This window comes from Oculina patagonica, chromosome 7 (genome assembly GCF_052425735.1).
Source record: "Oculina patagonica isolate OP01 chromosome 7, crgOcupat, whole genome shotgun sequence".
NCBI classification, from domain to species: Eukaryota; Metazoa; Cnidaria; class Anthozoa; order Scleractinia; family Oculinidae; genus Oculina; species Oculina patagonica.
This window is the reverse complement of record NC_135764.1, coordinates 30991518-31012045: the sequence shown is the minus strand read 5'-3', so window position 1 is coordinate 31012045 and position 20528 is coordinate 30991518. Positions and strand designations below refer to the sequence as shown.

At 37.7% G+C, this 20528-nt stretch overlaps 1 protein-coding gene across 2 annotated transcripts; it reads right to left on the bottom strand.

The window, feature by feature from the left end:
- Nucleotides 1-1123: 1123 nt before the first annotated feature.
- On the bottom strand, nt 1124-20474 carry LOC144659594 (extended synaptotagmin-2-like). Of its 2 annotated transcripts, none has more exons than XM_078520062.1 (24): nt 20347-20474; nt 12747-12788; nt 12326-12463; nt 11732-11808; nt 11512-11578; nt 11156-11245; nt 10938-10993; nt 10012-10129; nt 9558-9657; nt 9231-9301; nt 9026-9111; nt 8666-8714; nt 8462-8551; nt 7841-7921; nt 7650-7724; nt 6636-6722; nt 6288-6437; nt 5185-5294; nt 4105-4152; nt 3891-3971; nt 3198-3332; nt 2942-3047; nt 2363-2412; nt 1124-2144 (listed from the first exon to the last, which is right to left on the bottom strand). In XM_078520062.1, exons 1-24 carry the CDS (start codon nt 20386-20388, stop codon nt 2105-2107), a joined length of 1989 nt encoding a protein of 662 aa, XP_078376188.1. In that variant the 5' UTR covers nt 20389-20474; the 3' UTR covers nt 1124-2104. The 2 variants fall into 2 exon arrangements, with proteins under 2 accessions (XP_078376188.1, XP_078376187.1); XM_078520061.1 differs by lacking the exon at nt 20347-20474 and adding an exon at nt 14623-15170.
- Between the last annotated feature and the right edge of the window lie 54 nt (nt 20475-20528).

The window sequence follows — 20528 nt, the reverse complement described above, 5'->3', positions numbered from 1 at the left end:
CCCTTTGTTTTTGGTGATGTCCGACCACAATTTTGTTTTGTCCCACCAAGATGGTGTCTTTTAGGACATATGTCCTTTCAAGTAAAAAAAATTATTTGCAGCCCTGCAAGAGCCAAGACAAATTTTGTTTTTAGGACAATATGATGATCCTTCCATCACTCACCATTTTTAAGATTTCTTTTTACACAGCAATCTGTGTACTTGGTACTAAAAATCAATGGAATATAATTACTTTAATTTACCCCAGACTGGGGTTTTGGTACTTATGTCAATTTTCTTGCAAGCGCCCTGGGCGCTTATTAAATTTTTGGACCTCGAGGGTGGGCGCTTATTAAAGTTTCACTATTTTTAGCAAGTAGTACGTTTATTTTGCAAGAAAACAATGTATAATAACTAAACGCGAAGGTGTACGAAAGCTGAATTTTTAATGTTCATTGAAAGTTTCAGTAATAGATAGTCTCTTAGTAATTCTTAGTCAATTTTAATCTCAACTTTAACAATAGTCAAACTTTCCTCTTGTGCCCTCATTTTAGGGGGGTGGGGGTGGGCGCTTATTCGAGGTTGGGCGCTTATTAACTTTTCCTGTCTACAGGGTGGGCGCTTATTTGAGGTTGGGTGCTTAATCGAATAAATACGGTAAGCCTAGGCTTATACTCAAAATATTAGTTTCCAATAGGCCTCATGCATGATAACGTCATATGCTCAAAATTCACCACCGAGCCTCGCTTACGGGAATTATCTCCCCCCGCGGGACTTTTCAGTTTTCTTTGGGAATTCATTCATGATAAAAATTTATAAGTTTGCACTTCGAAAGCAAGGCTTGGTGACGAACTAACCTGCCTTACATAAACATGCATAAGGGCTATTTGCTACTGAGGTTACCGTAATTTACCTTTGTCGACTTCAAGTTGCCAACACAAAAAACAGTTTCTTAAGAAGCTTATCTTGCAAGGTTAGATAATTAGTTTCAAAAGATGTTAAGTGTAACCACTGCCTTTGAAAGTTGATTTTAAAGATTTCAATAGAACCTTATCTGAAACTTCAGTCTGAAGAAACAATGCAAGTGTTGATAATACTGTTGCAAATAACTGCAGGCTGACAGAAATCAAACCAACACAATGACTTATTGAATATTTACTTTATTTTGTTTATTATTTATTGTTACCCCATTATTTCACAACATTACAATACTACCCCTACACAATGTGCACAACATTTTTGAATATCCAAGTAATGCTACATTATATTTTTTTAAGGCTACAATAGAACTAAAGATTAAAGATTAAAGATTTTAAGCTGTGAAAAATTGACAGCCGCTTGTCAATTCAAGAGCAAGGAGTTGAAGATAACATATATGTATGAAGTCTATATTCTGCATTTGTTTATTAAAGTATGTGGAAAATTTTTTAGCGTATTTTATTGTCCTACAGAAAACGAAGCTTTTAGAAGTCATTCCCTCTATTTCTTTGTTAACAATGCACTGGTGTATCTTAGCTAAATATTATTCTTAGTCTATGGTTTCATGCTGCAACCGCTAATTACTTTTAAATACCTTACATTGAATATCACTGTCTAAACAGGTGAAAAATATCTACTTATTGTATAAATTAGTATTAAAAATATAGACTGGCGATTTAATGTTTTACGAAGAACTTGCATAAACTTGGTTGATACATACTTTAAAACAAAATTATTTTTCTTAAATAGTTGCAACAAGTACATCAAAGAAGGAAAATAGATAGAGGAATGACTGGGCTTAGCTCTATTTAGTATGAGCTTTTCAAGACCTTTCCCAAGTCCAACTTTTTAAAACCAGTTTGGCAAGAGGAAGGATGTAAATGAAATTAAATTCAAAGAAAAACATACAAAGGAACAAAACAGTTTTGCGTGGCTTGCAAGTTTACAATCATTTTAGATGATTATAGCTAAAGAATGAAGACACTCCCACTCAGATCCTATGATATTCACAGGACTTCTTGGTAAACAGTTTGCTCTTAAATCTTTATCACACATTTTATTTTATTTTTTTCAAATTATTTTATTCTCCCATTTGATGTGCTAGTTCCTTGCTAATCCACTGCTTCCTCCTTATTGGTTATCATCTTCAGTCATCATCTTCCTTTTTCTCGTCACGCAACATATACCTGAAATTATAAAAAAACATGACCATCAAACTTGAGGCTCTCAAGATCACTTTTAATTGCCTTCTGTATCACACAAACTATGAACCATTATTTTGTCAGTTCCCCCGACCCGGAGAAAAGTTTGAATAACAGCACCAAGCGAAAAATTAGGGATAACCTACTACCCTTGAACATCTGGGCCCTCACTTCATCAGTATATTTTGACATAAAATTCTTACCACTCAGTGACAGCCTGGGATAAGTCCAGTTTACCAAGGTCAAGCAGAACCTAATGACCAAAAAACACTGTTAACACCACGGCAACTCCTTTCTCCTTAATGCACTAATTGTACAACTCGCCCCTTCCCAAGTATTTCAAGCATAGCCCCCCCCAATTCCAATCTTTTGGTTGTTTTGTGGGTGGTTAACACCAATAACCAGTAGGTTTCGCATTACACAGAAAACTCTGAGCTAAGAAACCTTAATCCCCTCATTTGAAATCAAATGCATTTACCACAAAACAAGGTAATGCATCCCTCCCCCCTGGTCCATTTTCTTCCTGGGAGGGGTATTTACTTGTGAAGTTTGCATTACTTTGTACTTCTCTGGGGAGTAGTGCAATCCTCATAATACTGCTTTGAACTTTGGAGTGAACCTGAAATGCAAACTGGTTTGGTAACAAAACAGTTTTCTTTTCAATCCTATTCTTCCTACAGATTTCTTTTTATGTTAATTCCAAAAATTTCATACTACATTGAGATTAGCCATTGAACTGGAAATTTGTTTTACATCCCACTGCAAGCCATTACTGCACATACCTGACCCATGGAAGTCTTGCTTTTTGAAAAGAATGACACATCATTCTTAACAGTTATGTCGAGAGTGCGCTCTTTGAGCTGGTCCTCTGGGACAAACCAGTCAAACCTGAAACAAAGAAAAAATCATTGGTCATGGGGTACGAGCCATTGAAGTAGTCAAGTGCATTTATTAATTAACTACAAAAAAGGATGTTTTGCTTGACAAACACTTCCTTTTTGAAAATTACAACCACAAGAATGAATGACTTTGTCTTACGTCTCATCCCAAGTTGGCTCCAGAGTGTTTTTCTTGACATCAGTTCGTCGGCGTCCACTGCGAGACTTGTCAGGGAGTAGATAAGCTCGGACATATGGATCAGAAAGACCATCTGAGTCACAAGCCAGCAAGTTCCTATATGTAACCAAGAAAAACATTTACTTTGTTATGTGACAAAACATTTTGTTTTTAAAAAATATTGCAAATGATGCAGAATCCAAAAGTGACCTGCCTCATAATTATTGGACATCCAGAATTACAGTTGCCCCCCCCCCCCCCCCCAATTCTCGTCCCCATAGCCCTTTCGTTTCTCTTAGCCGGCTGGGCCTTGGCACAAGGAAACGAAGGGCTCTGGGGACACAGAATTTCCAGTCCTAGATTCTAGGACTTCGGTCTTCATGTATGCAGTCATGACGTTTCAAAAGAATGTATGAGAGAGTCGTTACGTTTTTGACTTCCGTTTAGGAATTCTTTGTTCCAAACAGCCAATCAAAAAAATTCGAATTAATTCAAAAATCCTATGTCCCCAGAGCCCTCCGTTTTCTCGTGCCAAGTCGGCTAAGAGAAACGAAAGGGCTATGGGGACGAGAATGCCCCCCTCAAGAAAAACCCAATTAATTTATAACCACTTTGATACCAGGTTGTACATGTATTTCTCTAACCAGACAACAATTTTAATTTCTTTTCACTAACCTTGCTTGGTGAACAATAACCTCCACCTTACTGCCCTGTTTGTTGTATCTTGTGGTAAGCTGAACGTCACCAGAAACTGTCCTGTTTAGACAACAAAAATAACACTCTTTTAAAATTTGATGGACAAAAAAATTAATACCAGGACAGCATACACTTTCACCATCTGCTAATAGCTTTACAATGTCGACTTATTTCTTCAAACACCAAGACTGACCTTTGAACTTTCGGGGCAGGTTTTCTACGTCTGACAGTGCTTTCCTCGCTAGGAGCCAAACAAAAGCAGAAAAAAATGCAGCGTTTTAGGCGACTGTTATCTGATGCAAGGCTGCGAGGGTTGTACGTAGCATGCAGAAGAAGGGAAGGAGTTAAATGATAGGTTAGTGAAAGTTGTCAGTGTGAAGTCCGTTAGCCTCTATCAAGAGAAAATTAGTTTAGTTAGTAGAGCAAGGTTTAACAAGCTTTGTTTAATTATTAAATTTTTACAAATTACAAGTTATTAGTTAATGGTCTTAATTAGTTTATCTTGCATTTTAGGTGATTATTAATCAAATGTAAAGCATTAATCACAACAAGTTAGTGCAAGACAGACTTTGTTATGGAGTTACTTTTACTTTAATGCTCATTTCTTTATTTTTATTTGCTTATTTGTTTGTTAGTTTATTTATTTTAAAGAAATGTCGAGTATTACACATGAAAGAGCTGAGAAAGGAGGAAAGGTAATCTGTAATAATTGGTAAGATCATTGTTAGTAGAAATGACATTATCAATGCTTATAAACTCAGAGAATATTAGTTGTACAGGATTACAAATTTATGTTGAACTTCAAATTATTTTTTTACATTAATTTAGTTAGTCAGAAGAAATTAGGATTTATTAACCTCAGTTTGAGTTGATATCATTACTGTTAAGATTAAGATAACATTATTACTAACAAGATTATAAATCGTAGTTATAGTGTATAATTTAGTAGTAAAGTTGGAATGAATAGAAGGGTCAAGATACATTCTCAGACAGCTGATTAAGCCTGGTTTTCACTTACGACGCACGCACAAGCGTAAGCATAAGGATCAAAATGCGATACGCTTGTGCTTATGCTTGCGTCAAAGCAGTTTTCATAGTGCAATAAGAGCTGTTATCCTTGCGCTTGTGCTTGTGTCGCTAGTGAAAACCAGGCTTAAGCAAAATGTATGACCAAAAGGGATGTGTAACTATGACACTGGAAAAAGAGAAACGGGATGAATGACTGTTTCTTGATGTGTGCAAAATTTGTCAGTAAACACAAGTTATGAGTCACCTTTGCTTGCTTGCACCACCAGCCTGCAACTCCTCAGCAGCGATCATGTCAGGTGCTTCTGCTTCATCTTCCTCCTCGTCTGAGGTGTCGTCATCTCTTGTGAACAAGGCCTGTCAAACACAGGGATGTGGCTAAGAAAACGCTAAGCAGGCTCACCAACAAGCCCAGCTGGCCTTTCTGACCTTAACAGCTCTAAAAGTTTACCTAAGTCTTTGTTTTCATGTGAAATTTTAGCCGGATTTAAGTTCTCTTTCAGCCGGTGAAATAAGCCAGCAGTCGGCCCTTAGCGACAACCCGGCAAACAAAGCAGAGAAGGAAAAAATTCCATCAAAAATGTTATCAAACATCTGATGTTGTTAACTTCTGGTGTGTTACTCCAGTTTCTAAAGTTACGTCCAGTTCCTACATGAAGTAACTATTGTACATATTCTGGAAGTATTTTTTTCCAGGTTTCTTCAAGTAAAGTGAGGGACTACAGGTATCGGGACGTCTTGTCCATGAACATGATAACAATAGCCACAGCTAGACCTCTCAGGTCATGATGCAGTGGAAAACACTAAACAATACGCCACAAGGACTCTCAGTTGCATACATGCCATTTTACCAAGGACTTGCAGACTGGAATAAGCTAGACAAATCGATACAAGACATTAAGTCCATTTTACTTTTTAAGCAAGCCCTGAAGAATGTAGTTTTTAGCTAAATTTTTTATCCTATGCCTTTTATTGTGAACTTTAATACTATACATTTTTTATCATGTAACTTTTTTAATTCTTAAACTATTTTTAAATTTTTAAATTTTAAATTTGAACTATTATTTTGCAGGGCCTCACTGAATAACACCTTTGGTGATGTGAGCTCCCTGGGTAAAGAACATTATTATTATTATTATTATTATTATTATTATTATTATTATTATTATTATTATTATTATTATTATTATTATTATTATTATTATTATTATTATTTACCTCTCAAAAAACGTTTCTGTTTGCATGCCCCCATTTGACAGCAGAACGTAACAACAGCACTTCAAAATTTGCAATAAGATGTTTCCCAAGCAAAGTAAAAATTGATAATATTTTGACACTATTTCAAATTACCTTTAGAGTAAACCTGCAGGTCAAAGTACTATTATGGCCAGATTCCTTCAGAGGGAAGGGCTGTTCAAATGTCATATTCTCACTCTTGAGCAGTTGAGCTAGTGAGAATTCCAGCTTGCCAATAGTTTTCTCCTTTCCACTGTCAATAATCTGTTGTCGAGAATAAAAACATTCAGTATTCACTCATCAGGAGACAAAAATCAGCTAACTTTCCTGCCAAAAAAAATGATGTTCACTGACTAACATCAGTGTAATCCAAATAAGAAACTTATGTGCAAACTTCATCCTAGTTTGAACACAAAATCTTCTCTTTATTAACAAAGTTATTGTGAGAATTAAGAAAATAACCTCAATATCCAGCTCCTGATATTTTGGATCGTGGATCAGGAAGCGGAATGGCTCTTCCCACACGGGACTGTTAGAATCCTGAATGGTCTAAAATAAACACATAAAACAGTAAGTAAGTTACCATTCATCTGTAAATACACCACAAACATATGTTGTGGCATAAATATATCTTTGGTTTAAAATTTTTCAAACCAGTTTTATTATTATTTTTTTATTGTCTCATATTCATTATCATAATCTCAGGGCTGCAAATAACAGTCAGACATTGGACACTGGCCGACCACAATTTGCCATTGTCCGATGAAATTCCAACTGTGGTCGGACAGAATGTCCGGACATTTTTTTTGTTTTCTAGTGCACACATCAATGTTCTGTGTTGGTAAGGCAGTAGATAAGCAGGTACTGAGCAGTACTGTAATATGATGTCGGACCCAGGGGGGGTACTCCGGCTTGTAAATGACGGGGATGATCGAATGGAGGCAAAACTCAGGACCCAAAAAATCCCTAAGTCTTCCGACATTACCCTAAAAAATCCCTGGACCAAAAATAACCCCCCAAAAAATCCCTTGTCAAATTACCCCTAAATTGTCAGGAGGGGCAATAATATAACACAAAGCAAACCATAAAAATATGAGCGCTCGTGTTTGTCTAATCATCATACCATAAATACGCCAAGGCCGTGCCAAGGCACTTAAGTTCGTTTTTAATACCCAAAAAAATCCCCTATTTAAATCAAGTCACCCCAAAAAATACCTGCCAAATTCTCCTACCCAAAAAAACCCGGAATCGAAAATTTTGACCCCCAAAAAATCCTTTGCACATCCCCGTCACTTGGACCCCGGAGTACCCCCCTGGGATTTCCGACCTCACTTTTGTTTTGTCCGATTGAAATGGTGACTTAATCGGACGCATGACCTTTCAAGGGAAAAAAATTATTTGCAGCCCTGTAATCTGAAACAAAAGGAAATAACAGTCACAATAACTCAAGGTGATTTAAAAATGTCTAAACTATACCTTGCTCTGGAGAGTTACATTTCCAACAGTTAGTTTGCAGAATGCACTTGTTGTGCCGCGTGCAGGATTCGTGATCTGGAAATCAAAGCGGAAATAGATCAACAACCTTACATTATATGGAAATGACAGTTTTTATTTCAGACTACACCTTTCTTCAGGCACAGTTAATACATACATTCTTGCACACTTACAGGGAGATTCTTGGCAGAATCCAACTTCACAAACAAAGCTGCTGTGGCTAACATCTCCTCTCCCTGGACAGCCTGCTCAGCCTGTATGAGTAACAAAGAAACAAACAAGTATTGAACAGGTATGTACACAGTTGAAGCTCTTCTTGAAACCATTCTTGTAATTCACCAGCTCCCTTCAGTGATTATCATTACAAAATCCTGTTACAATACTCTGTTAACCCTGTGTTAAAAGCTCCCTTAATTAACCCCTGGTTGCGACAGCAATCGACTTTAGGACCCCTAAGAGACTGAATGTAATAAGATAACACATAGGCTTCATAAAAAAGCTAACAGTCCTGAATGACTCTCATGGTTTGTGACATTTATACCTTTGATGCTTTACATAAATTTGGCCTTCCACTTATTATGCTTCACTTCTGTTTGTTTTGGAAACTATAAAATTTTATGCCTTTGATTAAATCCCTTTGGTGCCTTGTAAGCTCTAGCACTATGTATGTGGCCAACATTTGGGTATTCATTCCCATAATAAGCTACCAGATCTAGTTATGACCACTCTTCCTAAATCGCCAACTGAACGTGGTTGCTAACGGGAGCTTCAACTGCAGACGAATGCCCACTTACCGGTGACAGATCCTCAGGCTTGGGGGTAAGCGAGAACCAAGTACACCGCAAATTGATCTGGCCACTTTCTACATTCTCTAGTGGAAGCCACTGTGTAGCAAAACAATAATATTAGTTTTACTACAGATAAATTCAAAACAGTGTACAAAAAGAACAAATCATATGACCCCAGTTCAAAAAAAAATTGAAGGATTAAAATCTTACCAGATCAACATTGCCTTGTTGGACAATGGTAGCAATGTCGGCTTCAACACTAAGAAAATAAATAAACAATGAATTAATCAAAAAACAAACAGAAAATACCTGTGAATTAATACCTTTTGCTTATGATATGAACACCATCCAATATTTTCTAAATGCAGAACCAATCCTTCCAATAAATTTATTAACGGCTGAGCCAACTAAAGAAAAGGTTTACAAGTTCTTCCCAGTTTGTAACAGAGTATTGTTGCTCGACCCCATGGATGAAGAGATCATCCTTCAGTGGTTCCCCCTCCCCTAGCACCCTACTTCATACCAAAATCCCCCCACAATGTTAGTAAAGGTTAAGGATTGACTACTTACGTGCCAAGGGCTTCATCATCAGATGCCTTGTCCTCGTCAAAGACACCAATCTTTATCTTCTGTCCATGAGCGTTATCAACAAAGGACTGTGCATATAAAGAATAATCAGACAATTTATAATCAACATAACCAGGAATTTGCTCAAACCACATTACAATATCTTACAGTTATCAATGGTCTGGGTAATAAATAACAGATACTATACCTCAAACACTTCATTCCAAACTGGGTTCAGTGTGCTGTCTTTTGTCTGCGTGCGGAATGTCTTGGCTCCCACTAGCAACACAAAATAATAACATTTAGCTTACATCCCAAAAAAGTACAATCAAACCACTCCAAAACAGCCAGGCATCGTTCTTTCTTTAAATTTGTGGAGCATAAGTCTTAGTCTGCTGTCACTGGCTTCCATCAAGACATTGAGCACTAATAATGACAACAACTGCTATTACATAAATTTAAAAAAAAAAACAGCCTTGCTGTTTTAAGAGCCTTAAGTTAACTACATATTAACTAGAGATGACCGTGGACATACCTCGGAGTATAACATATGGATCAGAAGAGCCTTTCTTGAAAACACCAATATCCTTCTTGACCAAATCTTTTGCTTCCAGAACTTCAATTCGAAGAACTCCCTGAGAAAGCAAGATGAAGTTTAAATCAACGGCAAATCATGTCTGATGAGAGCGCTGCCAGTGGCAATAGAAGTTTTTTTTTTTTTTTTTTTTTGGGGGGGGGGGGGGGAGACCAGATATAATGGCGCAGTGGTCATATGTGAATTGAGTTTGTTGTTGGTTCTCGTCCTTGCTCCAAGGGTTTTTCTCCGGGTTCTCCGGTTTTCCTCCCTCCACAAAAATCAACACTTCTAAATTTCAATTCGATCGGGGATCCACTGGCCACAGGTTTGTTAATCGCAAGACTATTACGTGCTACTTTTGTAAAATAAAGACAATTTATTTATTTATTTCTTATTTACACCATACACTCACATCAGGCAAGGGGTATTTGAGTTCATACGGATCAACGTCGGTCAGAGGAACTGTGATCCTGTTTGGAAGAACTACAAATCCAGCTACAACATCATCTATCACTCCACGGATAATGTCACTGGAAGAAAAGACAATAATATTTATTATCAGATTTACAGCAATGGTTGAGCTCACTTTCCCTTAAAAACTATGTTTGCAGTTGAAACCTTAAAAAATAGTCTTTGGCTACATGCTGAAACCAAAGCCCTCTCAAGTAGAGAGCAAAGGAAGTCAACCAAAGCACTCTTGAACCTTAACTAGGTAAGAACCATGCCCTAAGTTAAAATTACTACATTTTACCTTTATTTTATTATTACCATTTTGGGGGCAAGGGGGGAGAGGGCAATCGCTCCATATTTAGTTCCTAACAATTACAGAGGCTGGTAAAAGGTCCCGGTGAGAGCTACTGTTGCCACTAGGTAGCTCTCGTAAGTGCCGAGAAATGCCTACCATCTCAAAAAGGCTCTGCCAGCAAGTCATATGTCACACCTCCACGTTTGGTGACCCTGGTAATACGATGTAGCTGAGTGACAATGGCGAAAGGCGAGCTTCCAGCGCCTTTAAATATCTGGTACCCGTGGCTAAGGGAAGGACACCCCGACAGAAAATCCCTGGTCCTCCAGGTTGGGGGTTGGGCATGGGGCCAATCACCCCATCCCGTAAAACCAAGCTGATTACGGAAACCGGAAATTTATGTACCCATAACTACCAAGGAGCGAGTTCAGCGGCCTGCTGTCTTACGGGAGACGACTCCATCATCCTGATGGACAGCAGTATGAAGAATGCAGGTGAAAGCCGAAAGGAAACTTGCATGCGGATAATTTTTTATTCCGGCCCTATCCCCCACCAGGGGGCAAGGAACTAAGAGAGAATTACAGAAAACATACCTTAGACCTGGAATATCAAGGATATTTGCCATGTTTGTTAAATCAAAGTCAATATCCTGGTAAAAAAAAAATACAATCAAACATTCAAATCAATATGCTACAATTAAAGAAAATTATTGGTCAAGAGAATTGGGACCATTTTGTAGGCCATTTGCTATAAGGTCTACAAGTTTCCCTTTCTTTAACCTTTTATGATTTGAATTTCTCTCGCAACTTACTGGTCTGTTGAGGAAGAAGACAGAGACCCCGCCTACAAGAGGTGCAGCTGGGATAAGAGGGCGCAGGATCACACGCAGACTTCCACGTATCTGCACAAGACAAAAAGAACACATCAGGCATCTACAAGGTGTTAACAAAGTACCAAACACGCAGGGGTTTCAAAATATTTTAAAGTAGGCATCAAGAACAGGAAGAGTTGGTGGCTGTGACAATGCCGAGCTTGTTTGTTGTGACCTGATTGCTATGACCAGAGTAACTAGCAACATTTTACCAATGCCAGTGTAATTCCAGCAGTTGCCAGCTTGTTTTGAAAACCCTGAACATCTCAGTCTAAATCCATATTAACTACACGTACCTGGAGATCCTCGATACCAACAGTTACTCCCTTGACTGAAAGCTCAAAGTCTGAATCACCGGCGTAACTATGATGAACAAAATATTAAGGAAAGTTACTGCTAGTGAAGATATTCTGAGAGGAAAATATCAGCAATATTATCTTTTTGGAGAACAGCAGGAGGGATGAAATAGTTTGTTCTCATTTTAGAAATCAAAGTAACAAGGTGAGCCGTACTCACATTAAATCGACATCCATGATTATCTCATTACGGTCTACATTATGGGTGTAAGTCTTGATTCCACCTATACGAGGAGGCTGTTGGGAAAAAATACAATGTACGTCAATACATTTGGTTCACACACTTGCACCAGTCACTGTAGGAGATGACATAACAAAAGGATGGCTCTGTTTTAGGGGGGGGGGGGGTGATTTAGGCAGTATTAGCTTTTTAGCTTCAACCCTTCTGAAAATTAGTTTTTTCTCTTGTACCCTTCCTAGGGTCTAGTCCACATGGAAACTGTACCCAAGGATAAAAGGACAAAAAAGTACAAGTTCAAAGATACATTTTTGTCTATTTAACTCAGCTGTTAAATCAACATCAACAATATACTTAAAAAACCCTGCGCTTTTCATGTTTGCAACTCGTTAGTTTTTCATGTTTGCAACTCAAACCATAAACCGCAAGCAAAAGTTAGAGCTGCCTTTTTCAAATGACAAGCTATAATCCAAGTTCTTTTTAAGCCCTGCTAATAAATCCTTTTCCAAAGAAGAATTTTTATCAGTCCTCAATGTTTTAGGCATGAAGATGCATCAACATCTTAGTTTGTCTTACCACTTGGCCAAGAGAGATTTCTTCAAAGTGAATAGAGCTCAGGAAGCCAGGCACATTCTTCTGAATCTCTGGCTCAACTTGCTCTTTTAAAATCTTCACAACCATGTCATTGATGTATGGCCATAGTTGAACCAGCATCTGTGGTGAGATTAAACAAAACAACAATGAAAACTTCCCTTGTTACTCCAAGTTTCATGGGAATCACTGGTACATTGTGAATTTGAATATATTTGGACTTTTCATATTAAGCTAACCAACTGGATGCGATGATCAATCTAGCTGCACGATGAAAAAATACCGCAGCCTCTGTCAAAGTTACGTTTAGTGCTCTACTGTCTTTGAAGAATAAAATTAATGAAACATGAACCAGTGGAATAAATATATTTAATTGATTTAAAATGATCGAAAATAAAAAATTTACCTTGTTGAGCCATTCTGCTCTTTCCACGTCAGGAAAGAAAACCTGGAAAATACATGTAATAAACATTACTAGTGAAATATGGATAAAACGTTATTTTTTATGAAATCGTCCTTTCACTTTTTAACATAAAAATCCTGAAGAGCTTACATATCAATGCACAACTAAAGAAGCTTTATTTGTTCACCAATTTCTCAAGCAAGAAAGGAGAAGGTCACATAAAAGACACATTATGACTCAGTTTATCAAGATAGGAAAATATTTAAACCTCAGTCCAACAACACCAAAAAACAAGATTTGAGACCCTCCATGTACTTTTGCACAAGACTGAAGTTTATTGTATTTCGTTCTCAAAAATACTGTATTGCCATTTTAAACTGATAGCTGGATGTTTTATTTTCTAAAGAGAGCCTCATCCATATTTTTTTTCAGTGCATTGCAGCTGCATCTAATGATGTTGAGACAGAGATTTCCCTGCCCAGTAGACACTTCACACTAAACGTGACAACTACCAATTCTTCATTAACATTGTTTACAAATACAGTTTCAATTTAAAATGCTAAATATCAGCTGCATGCAGAAAAAATATAATATGCACGCACCTAGCCAATTTAAGCTAGCTGCAAATAAAAAATTCTGCACTCCACAATTTCTAGATTAAGCACTTTCTTTTACTATTCAGCACATAAATACTGTGTAAATTTTTGCTTTTAAAACAATCTCTTGGAAACAATGCTGCTTTTTGAGTCCACATAAGTGTAATGATGTTATCACACTAATCAAACGGGAAACAACTAAGGATATGAATAAATAAGGAGAGCTTTGGGGCTTTTCCTTTCAATATCAACCTTGTATAACATTCAAAGGCATGAAATACTGTATTACCCTAGCATTGCTCTTTTAAACAATATCAGCAAATATTTGTAAAATAAAACAAAAAACAAATTTTATAGACTGGAACACACCATGATGCCTCTTTGATGGAAACACGTCTGCAGACACAGGTCTTTTATCAAGCTTACAGCACGTACGTGCAACATTTAAATATTTTATGACCCCTTGTTGTTTAAAAAACTTTATCAAACATTGACAAATATTAAACAAAAAATATAAAGTTTCCAGCATAAAGTTATAAGACTAGAAGGATTTTAACAGATATTTAAGAACAATATTTCGATGTACTCATTCGCCGTATTTTCCATCCAAAAAATTTTTGGCTCATGGCTTTGTGCTTCTCTAATATTCATAAATAGGCGAGTATTTTGACGTGTTTATCGTATTAAGTGACTGTTTCTAAAGTGTATTGTTCATAATAAGCTAAAAGCTTTCATGCTGTTCTCTGACTTCAACTAGCTCTTGCCAAGTTCCAGCTCAAAGGCTTTTAAGAAAGGACAACTTAAAATATTTGTTCATGCAAACAAATTGCGTACGAACTTTCGAGAGAGTACATCTGTGAGCCACGCCTAACTGAAAAAAATAATAAACTTTCCAGCTTATAAACCCTAGCTAATCGCCTGCACAATAAAACGTTTTGGCAAGCGAACAGAAGTCTCAAGCAAATGTTTTGCAAACAATTTATTGAAGTTCGTTTGTAAGCTTTAACTGAAGAAAATATTCAAACAAAGAATGAATTTCCTGCAGCCAACGACGTGAGGGAACGTGTCTAATTTTAGTTTAGCTCGTTTGTTCATGATACTAATTACAAAGCAAAACATTCGCAAACCTCCATGTCCCAGGAAAAAGAGAAATGAAGCTAAATTTGTCTCGTCAAATTACAGCTCTTTGCAGAGTTGCTCTTCTATCAAAAGTGCAATCTGTAAAGCTTTAATAGCGTCAACACGAACACTAAATCTTACCAAAATAGCACAACAGTTCTTACCCAAGATGGCAGATCTTCCATTCGCGCCTCGACGACTTCGTGTTCGCGTTCTGTAGCTTCCCTAAATGCATCTCTCCTAGACTTTCGTTCGTCTTGATTCATACGCCATAAAACGTAGATGAAAAACCCACAGATGAGCCACACATAGCTCAACCCGAGCCAGCCCATGAACCAAATCAACAGCGCGCCGCCGACCAACTTCAGATATTTTATCACAAAGTTCAAAATTGCTAGTTCGGTCTTCTTTGCCGTTTTCTTCTGTTCATCTTGCGGCGGAGCCTTCGCCTCTTCCCCGGGTTTTGCCTGCTTTTCGGCGGGATTTTCTAGCTTTTGCTCTGCTGTCGGCGTCGCCATCTGCGAAGAGACTCCGAGCAGCAGCAAGACCTTTCCTCGGTGTGTGCTCGCTGCTGCACTGAACCCAGTTCAATGCATCGGCAACCCTTTCAAATGCTAATCAGTTTGAGTGATACGTGTCAATAGAACAATAGAACGTCGGAGTGTGACTTTTTCGCGGGTAAAAAGCTTCGAATTTGAAGAACAAGTATTAAGTCTGCAACACCTGTTTTTAGCGATGAGTCTGTCTGCAGAATTTATACACGACACCAAAATTTATAAACAGACGCAATGACAACACGTACGCCTTCTTTGTATAGTATTTTCGTCCAATGGGTACGTTGTTTATCGATGTGACAAGCTATACATTTATAATGCTGGCTTTACATTTCATTCAGAGATCAACAAGCTGGAGCGAGCAAAAGCCACAATATTTTCCCTCTCAAACTCATGTTTAATTTTCGATGCTGCTGAAAAAGCCCTGTGTTTGTGCACCTGCTTTCGTCTTTGTGTCGGCCAAATATTCTAATGTGAACAAAATAAATAGATATATTAAACTCGCAACAATCGGCCAAAAAACTGAAGAGCTTGACGTCCAATTCCGCTGGCATTATTCCATAGCAATTCATGAAAAGACTGGAAAGCTTATTTTAAACTGCAAATCCAACCAGATCTTGCAGTGTATAACAGTCTGAATATAAATTAAATCGCTTGGATATACAGGTGGATATATTAATTCTTTTACAAAAAGCAAGACAAAACGCAACTGTATATGCAATACGATTATGTGTATTTCAAAAATTATCGTTTAGAGTCCCTGGTCATAAGCTACTTTTTTATATTCGGTTCTATGAATCTTAATTTAAAGCAGCCCTGCTGATGTTTTAGTTCATCAAAACTGAATTGTTTGTTCGATCGTTTTGTGCCCGGTTGCCAACATCTGCAGACAGCGTCTGTTAAAAACCCAATGAACGACGGCGACTTAACCATTAAACCTTTATAGAAAAACATGGATAATAGAAAATACGAAAAACCGCAGACGAAAAAAAAAATAATTTAAAAGAGAAATAAAACCACACCATATAAACACTCTGGCAATAACGGATTAGCTGCTTTTGTTGGGCCCTTGAAGAAGGTCATTATCTATCTACCCTAAAGCTCGTTTGAAAAAACTGAATTTATTAATTTAATGCATGGACTTCTCAAAATGGTACACCTGCTTAAAAAATAGCCCGTCATATAGAAATAAACAATAATCTCAGACGAATATTTAAAATAAGACAAAATGAACGAGGTGCCAAATCATGTGGTCCCATAATGAACGGCCCGGAGAGAAGGGGGTGGGTGGGGCGGGGTGTAGAATTGGAAAGATGTTTTTTTATATATATTATTCAGTTAACTGAGAGTTAATGTCAACAAATATAGTTTCTTTTTTGTATGTTTTTCTTTAAAATAAAGCAAAGCATTTTTCAAATCAAAAGAGCATAATTTTGAAAAATGAGCATAATTTGAACATTTTTGGGGGCAAAAAGCGAGCATCGCTAGGAGCATAAAATGCCAGTTTTACTAGCATAATCGGGAAATGCCTAAGTGTACGGGGTGGGATGTGAACAGCGGTAACGGTTGTGAAAATAGCAGATTTAGATGGGACAGGACCTGTTTAGGGACGGACCATTATTTTCTTGGAGGGGGGGGGGGATGAAAAATTTTCCTCTGCAAACTTTTTTTTTTTTAGTTTATGCACCTCTGCAAACATTTTTTTTAGAAATTCTTATTATTTTTTGTTATACATATCGTTTTTGCAAACAATTTATTTTGTCTTTCCAGGCCCTGCAAACAATTTTTTTCAATATTTTTCATCCGCCCCCCCCCCCCCCCCCCCCCCTCCAAAAAAAATAATGATCCGTCCCTTACTTGGACTCCTGACCAGGATGAACTCTTTGCTACAAAGAATTATTAAGTAATAAAGAAAAGAAAATTAAAAAAAAACAACAACACGATCTTGATTCAACAATATACCGTGGAATTCCTATTTCTCGAACACTCCATTTCTTGAACCTCCTGATAACTCGAACCAAAAGTCGTTTCCCTTGAATTCGCTTCTCTAATTAGGCCCGGTTCAGACGCCGATCTTTTCATGAGCCGAACCTAATTCCTTGAATAAAGTACATGAAAAGATCGGCGACTGAATCAAATAAGAACGGCTATTTCAATTGGGAACGGCTCACCCGTTCTTCCCGCCTGGCTTGGCCGAGAATTTCGCCTGTGGAACGCCTTTGGAACGGCTTTGATTCAGACGCCGTGCTTTTCATGTGCCGATCCTAATTCATAAATTATTTTAATGTATTTTGACTGGTTTTATTGCAACTGTATTAGGAACGGCCTCGGAACGGCCAAAAAGTACGGCGTCTGAATCAAAAGCGTACTTTTGTCAATTTGGTTCGGTCTAAATTCGAATTGAGTTCGGCTCATGAAAAGTACGGCGTCTGAACCGGGCCTAAGTTGAACACTGTAATTTCTGACTCCCGATTTCTCGAACCATTTTCGCTTCCTTTATAGAGGTTCGAGAAATAGAGATTCCACTATAATTCAACTCGAATTGTTTGTTATCTGTACTCAAACAAGTACCACGAGTATTTTCTTGGCACTAGAAATGCCATTCACGATGCTGTTCGTGTTTTTTGTTCAGGAGCCGATGATGAAAAACTCGCTTTGCCACACAGCTAATACAAGGGCCAGAATTTTACTAATAATCAAAAATAAGGGTGGATTTGGGGTTTATCGTGTTGTTGAAAAATTCCAGAAATGTGAAGATAGATTTAAAAGGTTTTCAAACCCATCTCATGGCCTTACTAAAACCAACAAAAGACCATGCAGTCATTAATGTAAATTGGAAAAATAAATACACTGGCTGTGCCTACTTATTAACATAAATGCTATTATAAGCTACTGAGCCGTTCTAAGTATCGAATCGATGGGAGAATACAGCGCAATTAATTACTTCGCTACCTTCTCAATGTAGTAATAATCATAAACCCAATTTAATGCGAGGTATACAAGTGTTTTTTGAGTCGACAAATGAAAAACAGAGTTGAGCCATACAGTTTATGGCACAAAAATCCGTTCTTTAACAGTCCAAATTCCAGCTTTTTCGTACATGATTAAAAAGCCATAAATGATGTTTTAAAGGCAATTAATGGTTTAAGTATATCTAGGTGCAGAAGATAAGTTGTAAAGCCTCGGATAAAAGATGTACTAGTACAAAAGAGAATTGAAACACAATTAATGGCCCTCTCTACAAGAAACTAACACAAAATGATATGTTAAAACTGAGACACTTTTGTACTAACCGAGTTATTGGGTTTAAGTGGTGAAGCATCAGGGATGAAAGATGCAAATATAACTAATGATACGAGAGCAAAATGCCAGCGCTCTGAACCGATCATGTTGAATTCAAACCTCCGGTCAAACAATTAACGAAACAGAATAAGGCGGCAGCACCTTAAATTCACTTTCATTATGTAAAGGGAACTTCTGTGTAAATAACATGGGTTTAAATTGCTTTATTCTGTTGCAACCAGTCACGATTTGACAGGTAAGTATTTGACTCCACATAAAAGAAAACTTCTTAGCTGAATGAAAAGAAAGGAATTTAGTCATTCAGGTTCCAAATTATCTCCAAAAACAAAGACATAAATAACACTTGCAATAAACAAGATGGCTCGATACACTATCAACTCGTCCACGTAAAACATTTTCCAACGATCATCAGAAAAAAATCGTTGCTACGAAACTTAAATGTGAACTTCAGTTAAAACGTCCTACAATTTAAGCAAGCAGAAACAGAACCAGAACTAATAAAACAAACACTGTGATAATGTTTACAGAAAAGAACAAAACAAATACGTGTATTTTGTAAAGAACTCCACAAAATGCTTTGTTAAAAAATAAACGGCTGTTTAAATGTTGCACAATGCATCGTGGCTTAGCCTGCGAACAGGATCGCTGGGGCGCAAAAAATAGGGGGGGGGGGGGGGGGTGTAGGTGGTGCGAGCCGGGCGCGCTCTTCTCGCGAGAATGCGCTCGCCTTCCCGAATATTTTTTCCCAATACTTAACTAGGCGGCCTATTCACAGGCTAATCTTGGCTGTATAGAAACACATTTGTTGCAAGGTTATTTGATTTGAAAGGAAATAACAATTCGTCGAGTAGTGGGAGAAACCAAATTAGTGCACAACATCTTCGTCAAGTCACAACAACGAACAAAGTCAGGACTCAGGAGCCCATGTTCGACTGATTGAAAAACAAAACAAAACACAAATACATTTAGCCGCAAAAAGCCCACCCCCGGGGCCTTGTTATCTTTAAAATGTGACTGGGACCCTCTTGATTTCTTCCCAGTTCTTCTCCAGAGCGGCTCGATTCTATAAGACGGCGGGGCCCTCAACCCGAGAAAGAAGTATTTCTTGTACTTAGGCCTGGTCGGCTAAGAGGATCGAGTGGCCCTGGGAAAGAAAATGCCTTAAATTCGGAGGTGTGTTGCAAATCTTGTAAAACATTTTCTAAAACTGATAAAATGAGGCTGAGATTACTTTTAAGGTCACGTGACCGCCAGCTGTCAAGCCGTCCGTGGCGTTCAGATCGATGGCGATTAATCCGGCTCTTGATGAACAAAAAATCGTACTTTACGACAAAAAAGCGCAATTAGAAATTCAAAGCATCCTTTATAGAAACGGGACGCCGGTATCGCGTTACTAATTTTCGCGGGCACTTAATTTTGCGGAAATGGCACAGCCCTATTTTGCAAAGTTTCATGATTTTGGCAATTTCAGGGAAAAAATCACTATAAAAAAAAACCTTAATTCAACTTTGAAGCTTTCCGAACGAGCTAGTGACAATAAGGTGGTTTAATTCTTATATTAAATGTCCGAGTAAGTCTATCTGCCTTAGTTCCGTGCTCGAAATTTGTTTATTTTGCGATCGAATTTCGAGCAGTGTTGTGTTTTTGTGGGAAATTGGCGATAAAATAGAATTTGCATTTTATTTGGCAGCTGCACGGCGAAAAAAAGGAAGCCGGGCTCAGAAGATCAAGAATTATTAAAGCGGGGAGCTATTTATCTTAACTAATAAACATAATGTATAATATCTTTCCCCTCGCATATATTTTTTCGCAGCCAGTGTTGCTCCAAAAACCAAACTTTGCGCGCTCAAAAACTCGTTCAAAATCGCTATTAATTTTATCATTCTCGATTTCTTTCTTTTTTTACTAATACAATAAACAGCACGGCTCAAAGAAAGCCACCCAACATTACTCAAAGGCTTGCCGCCGTAGCCGAAACCGGCGAGAAATGCACGAAATTAAACGATACTAAAATATGACAATGTAGTTTACCCTGGCATCCCTTCCACAGCGTTCAATCTTCCAACTGGCCATTTTTCTTGATATTTTCGCAGCTTGGTGAAATGATTTCAAGATCTGCTGCAAACAGCTAGATGCGCATTCAAATCTTGCAGTCAAAGGCGAGGTTGTTTTGATTCTAGATATGCAAAAATGACCCAAAAACCTTTCAAGTA

Coding starts and splice junctions, on each gene's coding strand:
- LOC144659594 (XM_078520061.1), bottom strand. CDS start 14,976: ATGGCGACGCCGACAGCAGAGCAAAAGCTAGAAAATCCCGCCGAAAAG. Junction 11,809..12,325: donor AAATCTCTCTTGGCCAAGTG/GTAAGACAAACT, acceptor TTTTCCCAACAG/CCTCCTCGTATAGGTGGAAT. Junction 6,723..7,649: donor ATGTAACTCTCCAGAGCAAG/GTATAGTTTAGA, acceptor TGTTTATTTTAG/ACCATTCAGGATTCTAACAG.